General features: G+C 41.3%; 1 protein-coding gene across 1 annotated transcript in view; it reads left to right on the forward strand.

Moving 5' to 3' along the window:
- The window catches only part of AXDND1 (axonemal dynein light chain domain containing 1), a 63,187-nt gene that overhangs the window by 34,214 nt on the left and 15,134 nt on the right, over nucleotides 1–13,839 (forward strand). The window contains exons 17-20 of the mRNA XM_084636558.1: nucleotides 1,225–1,438; nucleotides 4,075–4,168; nucleotides 11,892–12,100; nucleotides 13,581–13,677. Coding sequence (XP_084492684.1) covers nucleotides 1,225–1,438; nucleotides 4,075–4,168; nucleotides 11,892–12,100; nucleotides 13,581–13,677 — 614 coding nt within the window. The remainder of the gene's footprint in view (nucleotides 1–1,224; nucleotides 1,439–4,074; nucleotides 4,169–11,891; nucleotides 12,101–13,580; nucleotides 13,678–13,839) is intronic.

Below are 13,839 nucleotides of genomic sequence, written 5' to 3' on the forward strand. Positions count from 1 at the left end.
TGTAAAGGTAATGCACATTGGAAAGAGTCATTTTGAGAACTATTGCTGGGTTCTAAACTAATGTAACCACTAGGGAAAGAGACCAGAGGCATCAATGTGAACAGATGAATAAAACTGGTGTTCAGTGTGCAGCAGTGGTAGAAACAAACAAAATGTTAAGCAGTTATAAGGAACAGGCTAGTGATATTGAAAACATAATGCCGTATCATAGAGAAGTAGCATTCAATCACCTGAATACTATACTAAGCCCTGATCACCCTAGCCCCAAAACTATGTATCAGAATAGAATGGGGGTCAGTATTGGGTGACAAAGAGTAGAGGCCTGGAGAGACTTCTGTGTGAGGAGAGATTGATATGACCAGACCATTTAGTTTAGATAAGAGGGGACCTTATAGAAATATATAGAATAAAGGTAAGTCTGGTGCCCCACTTACCCCTTCCCCTAATAAAAAACCAGGGTACAATCAGTGAATCTTGAAAGTCAACAAATTTGAAAAAGGAAATCCTTTTTTCCCCATAATGCACAATCTGTGGAACTCTTTGCCACAAGACATCACCGAAGCCAGCACCTTTAGTAGGATTCAAAGACAGCTTAAACACTTTATGTGGATAATGAGAATGTGTATAGTTACATGCATCTCAGCAGACAGAGAATATATATTTGCATGTGCAAAATAGGTAAATGAGCAGGTAATCACACCTTTGCACAGGCAGTTTCCCATTTTACACACACATTTATATTTTGCACATACACATGCACATTTACCAGGCAGAAGTTGGGTGCTTGTGTTGAAAGTTTTGCCCTTTTATGTATGAGGCATTCTTGGCACATAAATAAATAAAACCATACTGTGAAAGGGTCTATGCATAGGAACAACAGATCCTTTTTGGTCTGTCTTGATCCAGTGCTTTTGAATGAATACAAGGCTGCTGATTATTGTGATGTTGGCCATTGCTGAGAGCTAGGAATCTGAAATTGATTGAGCTATGTAGGAGATTTATGGTCTGAACCATAGGTCCTTGAAATAAACAGAAAGACACCCATTGACTTAGTGGCTTTTGAATTAGGTCCTTATTAAACAATTAATCTTTAATTCAAGCCTGCTAAGTTCATGCATAGTGTAGTCATTCCTCTTATCATAGAATTTTGAACTACTGGATTCTGAAACTCACTTTTCACTGACTGAAGGAATACAGATAAAGTTTCCTCTTTTTCCCCCCCAGGGGTAACCAGGATTTTGACAGGTTTAGTGAGCAGTATGGAAGATTGGACATTCAAGATGCTAACCAACAAGCGAGGATCTGGCATGCATGAATCTGATTGGCTGAAATTGTTTCGAGTGATTCCTGATTGGCTGACCCAGGTGGCTGCACTGATGACAATTATAGGTTCCGGCCAGTCTCATGAGGATCGGAAGAATAGAAAGCCTCATGTCTCGTAAGATAGGTCTTTGCCAGTGTTGTTCATTCCTCTCTTGGGCTGTCCTGACACAATTTTCTCTTTTCACATGCATGGATAAATGTTCTTGTGTGGTGGACACTGTCTGGAACAGGAGGTTGGTAATGGGCTACAGAGCCTTTCACCTCTAGGCCACCGGCTGAAATTTGATTCAGGTGGGCGGTGATTAAAAGTCATTCCCATCTGATGGCTGTTTGGTAATACCTACGAAATGAGTTGTGTACAGTTCCTAGTACACGTGTCCCCATCACAGCTGACACTTCCTTGGCAATCTTGGAGTTAGAAACCAAGGACCAAATGGACCTCAAAGCCTGACCTCTTCTCTCCCCCCCGGAAGTGGTCCCTCCAGGTGAGGGATGAAGCACATTGCTGGGGCAGTGTGAAGAGTCTTGCTGCTCGTGCTTTACTTGTTAGATGGTAAAAGAGGAATTTAGGCTTCAGATTGGTCAGTTTGACACCAGTGATAATTCTAGCATGTGATGAAACTTCAATTTGTATGAAGTTCATATACCAATCATGCTTTTTCTCTAGCATTTGTATTAATTCAAACAGAACACTAAAACATTGTGCATAGCAAATAGTGGCACTTTCTGATTTCTTTACCTTCTGGGCACTCTGCAAAACCCATCTTTTCTCTCTCTTCTCAGGCTGATGAGAAGGAGTTGGCTGAGGGCTGATTATATTTATGAAGAGTCCTTTTGTGTAATTTTGTGTATGTTAACTGATAGAGATATGTTATTATTTTATCAGTTTGAAGAAAAGAAAATATTTGAACAATTTACAATTGGATTTATGAGGTGAAGTTCATCTATGGTGTAACTCTATTGACTTTGAAAAAGTTACATAAGGAATGAATTAACTGCAGAATATGTATACATTATGTAACCGGCTATTTACAACTGAGAAATTCACCAACAGCTACGGCATTTACAAAAATCCCTAAATCTTTTATACAGTATGTAGCAGACTAACCATAGACAATTTAACCCCTCCTCCCACCAAATATATCCAATCCTCCCTCACCCTTCAAACCCTATGTGCATAGGCTGAATACAATGCTAGTTCACAGCTATTCACAACTTGATGGTCATGGCTATACACATTGTTCACTCACTCACCATCAAGTGAGTGGCCATTAAATCTGTCTTCAAAGGGAACAATGGGTTTCTGTTTGGGTTTTTATCCAAGCTATATCAGCAGTACTCAAGGCTTATCTTCTCTGTTTTTGCTAGAATCAGAGGGGTAGTCGTGTTAGTCTGTATCCACAAAAACAACGAGGAGTCTGGTGGCACCTTAAAGATTAACAGATCTATTTGAGCATAAGCTTTTGTCGGTAAAATACCCACTTCTTCAAACATGCATCTGAAGAAATGGGTTTTTTACCCATGAAAGCTTATGCCCAAATAAATCTATTAGTTTTTAAGGTGCCACCAGACTCCTTGTTTTTGCTAGAGTTTTTCTGGGAGGACCACAAAAGTAGACTGGGAGCTTTCTCTGTCTTTAACTGGTAGAGAGGCAATGACAAATCTTTCATGACAACTGTTTGTCAGCCATTTGAATTAAATACAGGTTTCAGATGAAGTGAAGTGATGAATCCGATGAAGTGAGCTGTAGTTCACGAAAGCTCATGCTCAAATAAATTGGTTAGTCTCTAAGGTGCCACAAGTACTCCTTTTCTTTTTTTGAATTAAATACATGTTAAACATAAATAAAACCAGAGTTTGAATCTGAAAACCAGTTGCTCAAAATACTCTCTTGTCATAATGCTGTTATTTGTCAGTAATCCATAAAGCCTCTCAGGAAGTACAAGCTGGATTGAATTTCTAATGTAAAAATCCAATAGGAACCTCTCTCCTATTTTTAAAACACATTTTAGCCTTCTTTATTCATCACAAGGAAGCAAATCAATATACAACTTTTGTTTCCACTGTAAGTCAATCACATTTACATAGAACTTGTGACTTCAGACAATCAGAATTCCCATTATTGGAAGCGCTCATGCCCATTGTGACTACCTCAAACAAGAAATTAATATAATTTCTGTCAGTTATTTGACTGAATTTTTGTTAACCTAAGCTCTTTTTCCTCCCCAGATTTCCATTTTCCTTAATTTTTGTTGTTGTATAGGAATATCTTTATGATGACTGCTCCTTAACTCCTAGTTCCACTCTCCTGCAGTTAGAGTCCATGATAAAGCTCTTTGTTCTGACTACACCCTGAAAACGACTCATGGGTTTCACCCGTGGGGCTCCCCAACCTAAATCATCACTAAAGTCAATTTAAAGACAAAGCCAAACTGTTTTATCACCTACATGCTGCAAGTGCATCACATTTACCCTTTTTTCCTGGAAAGTGGATTAAAGTAAAAACATAACAACAAGAGAATGTTAGCTGAGCAGAAGACTCTTGGTATAAGAAGAATACATAGCTACTTCAACTCCTGTGGCATGTGTGATCTGTGCTAGAAACATGTATGCAGGAAAGAGAGGAGAGAATCTTGCTGAATTGAGTTGAATTGAGTTGGGAAGCTAGATTTCTGTATGAACTATGAGAGTCTCAGAGTCAGATCTGATGCACTATAGGTCACTTTGGTTTTGGGGTTTGTTTTCCTTCAGGGTCGTTTCAGGTGATGTGTTTAAGATGATTCAACAATGGATCTTGACCACAACTTCTGGGGCTGAGAAGGACAACATACAGCTCACTCAGGAAGTAGGTATATGCCTGAGGGGGTTTGGGATGGGTGCACATCTGTCTAGCATTCATTTTCTTGCTTTATTTTTGTATGTTTATTATTGTTTAGGGTAGACTCCGGAGGAAGTTCCCTGTACCTTTACCCTTTCCTCTCCCTTTGAAGCTCAGCGGTATGGTTTCCATCTTTCTGGCAAAAGAAAGCTTAGCAGGGATCCTCTCAGAGTTCTTCAGTGCTGTTGCTTATTGAGTCAGAGAGGACCCAGTAGAGTGACATGAAATAGACTTTAAGAAGGACCTTTGGAAATTTATGAAAAATTTTGCTACATTATAAAGATTTTTTCCTATGGCTTCTGCAAAGAGTTTTGGAAATCTCTGAATTAAAAAAAATCTGATTATTTCAAAGTGCGTATGACAATGTTAACAAGTTCATTGTCTAAAGTATAGCCAATTGCTTGATAATGCTTGCAGTTAAATATGCAGTTCACCATACACGAAAGGTGTGCATCGAAGTATGCATTCAAATTAGCCTTATTTATAGTATGGTTGTTTACAGGCTAAAAACATTATATATGTCACCTGTCAAGGTTCCTCCCCCACTCTGAACTCTAGGGTACAGATGTGGGGACCTGCATGAAAACCTCCTAAGCTTACTTTTACCAGCTTAGGTTAAAACTTCCCCAAGGTACAAATTAATTTTATCCTTTGTCCTTGGAATATCCACTGCCACCACCAAACTCTAACTGGGTTTACTGGGAAACCTAGTTTGGACACGTCTTTCCCCCCAAAATCCTCCCAACCCTTACATCCCACTTCCTGGGAAAGGTTTGGTAAAAATCCTCACCAATTTGCATAGGTGACCACAGACCCAAACCCTTGGATCTGAGAACAATGAAAAAGCATTCAGTTTTCTTACAAGAAGACTTTTAATAGAAATAGAAGTAAATAGAAGTAAAGGAATCACCTCTGTAAAATCAGGATGGTAGATACCTTACAGGGTAATTAGATTCAAAACGTAGAGAATCCCTCTAGGCAAAACCTTAAGTTACAAAAAAAGACACACAGAAAGGAATAGTCATTCTATTCAGCACAGTTCTTTTCTCAGCCATTTAAAGAAATCATAATCTAACACATACCTAGCTAATTACTTACTAAAAGTTCTAAGACTCCATTCCTGTTCTATCCCCGGCAAAAGCAGCATACCGACAGACACAGACCCTTTGTTTTTTTCCCTCCTCCCAGCTTTTGAAAGTATCTTGTCTCCTCATTGGTCATTTTGGTCAGGTGCCAGTGAGGTTACCTTTAGCTTCTTAACCCTTTACAGGTGAGAGGATTTTTCCTCTGGCCAGGAGGGATTTTTAAAGGGGTTTACCCTTCCCTTTATATTTATGACATCACCCAAGACTAAAATCCACCAAGCAGCTTTTTACCTTGTTTTCTTCTATCAACCTGTTCCTTCCTTATCTTTTGTTTTGGATAGCACATTCCAAGTGCTAGGGGCCATGAAGGCACAACCCAACCTGTACTGGGACACACCATTCATGTATCTTTGATAGATTTCATATTTCCTAATACCAAAAGCTACCTTTCGTTTGCAGAGTATTGTTAGATATATATTGTGAAGGGTTGCCCCCCCCCCCCGCCTTCTGGGGTGCCGCCTGTTGTACTGGGATTTCACTGAGCCTCTCTTGCTCAACCAGCCAGGGTTCCCTCTCCCTGCTTTGCTGAATTAGGCTCTCCAGCCTCTTGCAGCACACGGACACAGGTAGGGCCACTCCCCGCTGTAGTCACAGACTGAAGTCAGCTCTGTATGAGAGGACTCCCCCAGCACTCACACGCCACACCTCTTTTGGGAGATAAACCCAAAATAATACTGTCTTGCACTGTATAGAAAAATCTGCACAGCGCAAGCTCATACAAATCCTCCCTCTTCCTCAATGTGAAGAGAGATGTGCACGACTTCTTGCCCCCCCAGTTAGAAATTACATAAACTGGGTTTTATTATAAACAAGAAATAAGTTTATTAACTACAAAAGGTGAATTTTAAGTGGCTAAAGGGATAGCAAACAGAACAAAGCAGATTGCCTTAGTAAATAAACAAACATCGCAGACTGAGCTTAACACACTAGATTGCTAGGATACAAATTAACAAATTCTCACCCTGTGTGATAAACAGGCTGGCAGTTGCCTTGGCTTTCCCAGATTTTCTTACACAGGCTAAAGATCTTAGCCTGGGACCATCACTTCTCACAGTTCAGTCTTTGTTCTTCAGGTGTTTTCAGGTGTGTTGTTGTAGAGAGTGAGGACCAATCATGTTGTCATTGTCCCTCTAAACGCTGAGGATGGAGTGGAGAGGTCAAGGATAATCTAGGCATGGCTCAATATCTAAACAAATACTTTGCCTCAGTCTTTAATAAGACTAAAGAGGATCTTAGGGATAATGGTAGCATGACAAATGGGAATGAGGATATGGAGGTAGATATTACCATATCTGAGGTAAAAGAGAAACTCAAACAGCTTAATGGGACTAAATCAGGGGGGCCAGATAATCTTGATCCAAGAGTATTAAAGGAATTGGCACATGAAATTGCAAGCCCATTAGCAAGAATTTTTAATGAATCTGTAAACTCAGGGGTTGTACTGTATGATTGGAGAATTGCTAACATAGTTCCTATTTTTAAGAAAGGGAAAAAAAGTGATCCGGGTAACTATAGGACTGTTAGTTTGACATCTGTAGTATGCAAGGTCTTGGAAAAAATTTTGAAGGAGAAGGTAGTTAAGGACATTGAAGTCAATGGTAAATGGGACAAAATACAACATGGTTTTACAAGAGGTAGATCGTGCCAAACCAACCTGATCTCCTTCTTTGAGAAAGTAACAGATTTTTTAGACAAAGGAAACGCAGTGGATCTCATTTACCTAGATTTCAGTAAGGCGTTTGATACCGTGCCACATGGGGAATTATTAGTTAAATTGGGTAAGATGGGGATCAATAGGAAAATTGAAAGGTGGATAAGGAATTGGTTAAAGGGGAGACTACAACGGGTCCTACTGAAAGGTGAACTGTCAGGCTGGAGGGAGTTCCTCAAGGATCGGTTTTGGGACCAATCTTATTTAATCTTTTTATTACTGACCTCGGCACAAAAAGTGGGAGTGTGCTAATAAAGTTTGCGGATGATACAAAGCTGGGAGGTATTGCCAATTTAGAGAAGGACAGGGATATCCTACAGGAGGATCTGGATGACCTTGTAAACTGGAGTAATAGTAATAGGATGAAATTTAATAGTGAGAAGTGTAAGGTCATGCATTTAGGGATTAATAACAAGAATTTTAGTTATAAGCTGGGGACGCATCAATTAGAAGTAACGGAGGAAGAGAAGGACCTTGGAGTATTGATTGATCGTAGGATGAGTATGAGCTGCCAATGTGATATGCTAATGCGATCTTGGGATGCATCAGGAGAGGTATTTCCAGTAGGAATAAGGAGGTTTTAGTACCGTTATACAAGGCACTAGTAAGACCTCACCTGGAATAATTTTCTGTAGTATCTGGCTGCTGAATCTTGCCCATATGCTCAGGGTTTAGCTGATTCCTTCCCGACCCCAAATATGGCAATTTTCCTCCAGTGCAGATTGGAAGAGGCCCTGGAGGTTTTTCGCCTTCCTCTGTAGCATGGGCCGTGGGTCACTTGCTGGAGGATTCTCTGCTCCTTGAAGTCTTTAAACCACGATTTGAGGACTTCAATAGCACAGACATAGGTGAGAGGTTTTTTGCAGGAGTGGTGGGTGAAATTCTGTGGCCTGCGTTGTGCAGGAGGTCAGACTAGATGATCATAATGGTCCCTTCTGACCTGAATATCTATGAATCTTCCCCCCACTTGCTGGAAAGCTTTTTTACTGCGACTTGGATCAAACAGTTCCTACTGTATAGAGCTATCTGACCTGAGTCAAGCAGTTCCCATTGTGTAGAGCTATCTCTGAAATATTGCACACGGTTCCTGGTGTAATCCTTATGCTTGTGTGCATTTTTCAATAAGCCACTAACATTGACTGGCCTCATCCAACATAGCACATTTGAAATACAGAGACATGGTCAATATTCCCAGCTTCAGATACAAAAATGATACATGCATACAAATTGGATAAACACCCTCAGTAAATCATAACCTTTCCAGTGATACCTTACATGAGCATCTTGCATAATGTATGTCTTAGTTATACTATATTCATATTATAACCATATTTCCATAAAGAATACGAGGTGTAACGTCACATATATATCTTGACATAAGTGAACAGAATACAAGTTATTTAGCATAACTACCCAACATTCCTATTTAATATAATGTATACAATATTAATACAGTGCGCATAATACTTATTAATATGATGTGTGGCTGTATAATTATATGTGTTGGCTAACAAAGTGGTTTAGTAAATGTATTAATAACTATATTGGGTAGCTTTAGGCAAAAATGGGTATTTAACCCAGTCTTTATATTAAATCCCACCCACACACCACCTTGAGAATTTTCATTCACTCCATGAGACCTGTCAGATCTTCCCACCCCCTTCTCTCTCTCTCCAGAAATCTTCCAGTGTCCTATAGCTTTTTTCTTGCCTTCTCTCCCAGATTCCTGAGTTGACACCACAAAACAATCAGATACTAGATACAGCATTCAGTTATTTGCATCTTTAAAACTTTCAACCTTCCCCACCTGTAGAGTATTCCTTCAAATGAATCTAACCAGGCTGGGTAAAATGAACTAGCTGGACGTTTCTCCTAAAATGGCAAGCAGTGAAATAATTTAAATGTGATCCTTACTGATTTTCATGAGGCAGAGTCCAAACCCAGTCAGTAGGGCTGCTGCTGGGGGCCTCACCCCAGGGTCCTGGGATCTGCAGCTGTATGGCTCTGGAAGTCTATTATCCTTCTTTGGCTTTGGCTTTCTTTGATGTCCTTACTCATCGTTCTTGTTCTCTTTCCTTTTCTGCCTTCTTTCTTCCTTGTTTCCTCAGGCTGGTGAAAAGGAGGAAGCAGAATTAGCACTGGGTTCAGAGAAATGAAGCATGGACCCTGATTCTCTGATCCACTGGGGCTATTTTCTGCTTCTTTGGTGGCACCAAGCAGACTTAAACCCAGCAGACAAAGAGCCTGGAGGATTCCATCAGCTGCGGGGGGAACTTCAAGTGCCACTGAGCTGCCAGAGTGGCTCCTGCATAACCCTTCTTCACTGCTACTGGTGTAGTGGGTGTGGCTGGGGTCTCTTACACTCCCAGATGTTCCCCAGCTGCCATAGCAGCATGTGATGGTTCTTTGCAGCCATTGTAAATTCAAGCACACTTCAGTGAGAGGCCCTAATCTGAGCATGAAATTTCTACTGCATGTATTTCCAATGGCTCCAGTTGTAAGATGCTGTCTTCTCAGGACTCCTATCCCTTAGTGGTCCAGGAAAAGTGCAACTAGATGTCAGAATTGGACCTGATGTCCCATATAGTAGCTTCAAGTACCAAGATTTGGATTCTGGGCCAGTATAGAATTATAGAGCAGCTCCCCACTCAATGCATTTTATATACATTCACCAATTCCAATTTCATGTTAACTCAACCCTCTCTTTGTTATGTTTGAACTTCCACTCTGAGGATTCTTTAATGTTCCATGGACAGCTGGCTACTTACACAGTGAACATAAAAATGTGCCTATGGGGTCAGATCAATGGTCCATCTTGTCCCAATATCCTATCTTATGACAGTGGCAAATGCCAGATGCTTCAGAGGGAATGAACAGAGCAGGCCATCTTTGAGTGATCCATCTCTGGTCATCCACTCCCAGCCTCTGGGCGTCAGAGGGTAGGGACACCCAGAGCATGCGGTTGCATCCCTGACCATCTTGGCTAATAGCCATTGATGGACTTATCATCTGTGAACTTATCTAATTCTTTTTTGAATCCAGTTATAGTTCCCCTGGCAAAGAGTTCCACAGACTGACTATGCTTTGTGTGAAGAAATACTTCCTTATATTTGTGCTAAACCTGTTGTCTATAAATTTCATTGGGTGACTCTAAGTTCTTGTGTTATATGAAGGAGTAAATAACATGTCCTTACTCACTTTCTCCACACCATTCATGATTTTATAGACCTCTGTCATATCGTCTCTTTTCTAAAATGAACAATCCCAGTCTTTTTAATCTCTCCTCATATGGAAGCTGATCCGTACTCTTAATTATTTTTGTGGTCCTTTTCTGTACTTTTTTCAATTCTAATGTATCTTTTTTGAGATGTGGTGACCAGAACTGCATGGGGTATTGAAGATGTGGGTGTACCATGGATTTATATAGTGGCATTATGATATTTTCTGTCGTATTATCTATCCCTTTCCTAATGGTTCCTAACATTGCTAACTTTTTTCACTGCCACTGCACACTGAGCGGATGTTTTCAGCGAACTATCCACAATGACTCCAAGATCTTTTTCTTGAGTGGTAACAACTAATTTACATCCCATCATTTTATATGTATATTTGAGATTATATTTTCCAATGTGAATTAGTTTGCATTTATCAACATTGAATTTCATCTGCCATTTTGTTGCCCAGTCACCCAGTTTTGTGAAATCCCTTTGCAGTCTGCTTTGGACTTAACTGGCTGTCTCATGGGCTTTGTTTCCTTGTGTTAAACTGCACTCAAAGATAGTTAAACCAACATTAAATGCTGTTCATTTTAGGCAATTGCTGTAGCTGGCACAGGGATGTTATTTTATTTTCACAGGAAAGGAAGTTCATCATGACAGCTGACTCAGCAGGGATTGAATTTGAGACTTCCAGAGCTAAAAGCATAAGCTGCTACAACTTGAGCTAAAGGGCCAGGGTGTAGCGGGCTATAACATATACCTGTCCTCTGCGCTTTGGCACAGGCAGGGACCTGTAACATACAACAGTGGGCTACAATAACAAAGCTGATCCATGAGACAATCTCTCTATGAAGATGTGGCCTATGTTTTGAAAATCTTTGGGACCCCATACTGTACAGATTATTATAGAAGTAAGGCAGGGAAGAGTATGCATGTGTGTGGTTCAGCCACTGGAGAAGTGCCCCAGTAGCCTACCACTGCCCTCCCTGCAGTGGCTTATTGCTGTATCAAGAGTATGGATCATTTAATTTTACATTTCCTGTTTAAATATATGGCTTTTTCTGTAATGTATCCTTCCACTATGAGAAATAGTTCCTAGAGAAAATAAATGAGAAAATAACAGGGTGAAGGGTGTGAAAACCTTAACTCCAGTCTCCCCAGAATCCTTTGGAAATAAGCTCCTGATTGCAGCTATCTTTTCTTGATCTCCAGTCTCATCTGGTGTCTCCTCCAGAGTGACTTTCCCATTTCCAACTCAGATAGCTGCTTGATCCTGTTGGATCTTGGATTCACCCTAGAATCCTGTTTGTCAGCTGCCACAAAGTTATTTTTGAAATGCCGCATCAGTGCCCCCCATAGAATTGTGGGATGCTCCTGGTTCCTGGAAGTGTCATACTGCTATGTGGCTGATAGAGAAGATGTGGCTGACAGAAAAGATGTTAACATGGGATGAAAACTATCTTAGAGGGGCAGTTTACAAGTATAGTGAGTGTCAGGATATTTACCTGCACATTCGGACTTTGCCACTAACATCAGGATACTTTGCAAATCAGACACCCTCTTACCATTCCAGATTCTTGCTACAGTTTAATCCTTTAGTTTGAACTTCTATGCAGATGATTGATCTCCACAAAGCCCTGACCATGTGGATAGTGAATTTGCTGACTTTGATGGTACCTGACCACCCCTCCAATAAGGGTCTCATAGAGAATGAGTCAGAAGCTGCTAAGGATCAAGAGCTCAAGAAGCTACGTGGCTATAAACTAGAGGAAGAAGCTATGAACCTGGTTCCCAAACTGAGCAAATTCTCCAGTTACGTAATGAGGTATTAATAAAGCCTTGGGACCTCACCTGCCTATAGGATTTTTTTCTAATGGGAAAATCCCATAGTATGATGGGAAAGCCCCCTGAAGGGAGGTATGATTCCCCAAAAGTGGGTGGGTTCATAAAAATGCAACTTTAATACTGTGTGGCACTCAGAAGGAAATATTTCAAGCATAAGTTAATGATAACATTAGCTGGAATGACTTGTGTTGTTCAGCACCCACAGCTATGTAATCACTGAGGGCTTGACTAGCTATGAGCATTGTTCAGATCTCTTAGACATATCAGAGATCCACGTGGTAAACGTTGTGCTGAGGAAAATGATGGGGGTTTATGGCCTGTCCTGGAGGACTCTGAGTTCATAAAGCAAGCAGCGGGTCTCCTGGCTATAGTGTTGGCATCTACAGAATCGTGCTCTAACATGGTGCATGTTTTGTAAAGGAAAATGGACAAAAGCCGAATCCTCTGGGATTCCACTGTCTGTAGTGCCAGCAATGCTGTGTGGTAACAGTCCCCATTCAGCACCAGAAGGAGATGGAATCTGGGAAAGGGGCAAATTGGACAGGAGACAAGGAGAGTGGGATACTGGCGGAAGGGTGAAAGAGAGTGACCAGGGGGACAGGGGCTTCTTTGGAGAGACTTGCTGGCTGACTTAGTGGAGAAATGAGAAGTGAAAAGGAGGAAAGAGAGACCCAAGAAAAGAGTGAGGGGAGAGAGAGACAGAACAGGGCGTGAAGACAGACATACTCATATGCTGATGCTCCTCCTCTGCGGGGACAGACTCCCAGTTTTGGTTCTGCTTGGCTATCTCCTGCTAATACCCAGGCTGGGGGGTGGGTTTCAAAGTGGGCTCCTTCTTTGGCTCTCTCCAGAATCCTGGAGGAAGCTGCTTCTCTCCCACTCTATGGAACCTGAAGGAAGGGGTGCCCTACAGGGTATCGCTGATATGACAGGTTGGCAAGAAATGCCTCTAGCACCTGCTTCGTATTCCAGCACAGTGCTGAATTTCTGACAGCGTCTGCATTGTGATGTTACAAATGCGGGACTATGACTTCACTACTGGGCCAGGGAGAAGCTGGTCTGTGAGGGAGGAAGCTCTTAATTCAAATGGAACTGCTGGGAGTAATAGCAGAGCAAGAACTTGGCTGGTCAAGTAACTTAAACATTCTCTCTCAATAGTTTGCTACTATGTCACAGCTCTCCTGTAATACTGGGGAGATTAAGCACAGTTTTATAGGCCTCCATCCTCCCACAGCCCCTTCTCGAAGGTGTATTGGAAACCTGACAAATACATCACTTAATAAACACACCCAAAGGAATGGACTGCTCTTGTCTGTACATGGTGTTGCTTTAAAAGCCCTGCTATGTGTGATCACAGTGTGTCTTGTTGCAACAACAGGATCCTGCACAATTCTGACCAAGGGGAAACAGGTGTTTGAGGGCATTGCTTGGAGGGTGGGTGACATTCTGTGTCTCTTCAGCTGCTGCAAGGAGTTGGTAGATGTTACGATTCGGAAGAAACAAGCTGAATTGGATTCAGACCACAATTATGAGCTGCGGGAGCTGGAGAAAATCAAGGTAATAGCTGCCAGTGCACCTGTCTGTCCACAGTATGGTCCAGATCAGCCTGGGTTTGTTTGCAAAAGGGTAAGAGGAAGAACAGGCAGAAAGCTAACACACACAAGGGAGTCAGGAAGGAATTTGAACAGACAGAACATTTTTGCTTCCTCTTAGACCCAA

Source organism: Lepidochelys olivacea (genome assembly GCF_965140295.1).
Source record: "Lepidochelys olivacea isolate rLepOli2 genome assembly, chromosome: 8".
NCBI classification, from domain to species: Eukaryota; Metazoa; Chordata; order Testudines; family Cheloniidae; genus Lepidochelys; species Lepidochelys olivacea.